This window comes from Penaeus monodon, chromosome 21, assembly GCF_015228065.2.
Source record: "Penaeus monodon isolate SGIC_2016 chromosome 21, NSTDA_Pmon_1, whole genome shotgun sequence".
Taxonomy (NCBI): domain Eukaryota; kingdom Metazoa; phylum Arthropoda; class Malacostraca; order Decapoda; family Penaeidae; genus Penaeus; species Penaeus monodon.
The window spans coordinates 10,643,871-10,644,244 of record NC_051406.1 but is presented as its reverse complement, the minus strand read 5'-3'; the positions used below and the strand labels follow the sequence as shown (position 1 = coordinate 10,644,244).

At 41.7% G+C, this 374-nt stretch overlaps 1 protein-coding gene across 1 annotated transcript in view; it reads left to right on the top strand.

Moving 5' to 3' along the window:
• LOC119586207 (integral membrane protein GPR155-like) overlaps positions 1–374 on the top strand; it is a gene marked incomplete at its 5' end in the record, with an annotated part of 11,959 nt that overhangs the window by 4,800 nt on the left and 6,785 nt on the right. Inside the window, 1 exon segment of the mRNA XM_037934908.1 lies at positions 107–279. Within this exon segment, the coding sequence (XP_037790836.1) occupies positions 107–279 (173 nt within the window).

Below are 374 nucleotides of genomic sequence, written 5' to 3'. Positions count from 1 at the left end.
GAAGATGGAAAAGGAGTTATAATATTTTTTTTTTTTTTTATAAAAGAAGGAGAAAGACACATTAGGCAGACAAAATATATCTGACTAGTTTATTTCATGCTTCCAGGGCTATGGGCAGCTAGAATTTCTAAAAATGAATGCAACAGAAGATGGCTCGGTGGCGGGAGGAGGCTCGACTGGTGTGCCTTTCCTGGAGGAGGATAGCACCGACCTCTCCAGCGTGGCCTTCTCCAACCTCTACCCAGCTGTCATTGAATGCTTTGTCATTATTTTGTGTGGGTAAGTAAAAGTTGGCTGGAGTTAGGCTGGGTCAAAGCAGGCTTCAATTTGCTCAGTGAAGAGAGCTGGTTCATATTTTTAATAATGGAATTGTA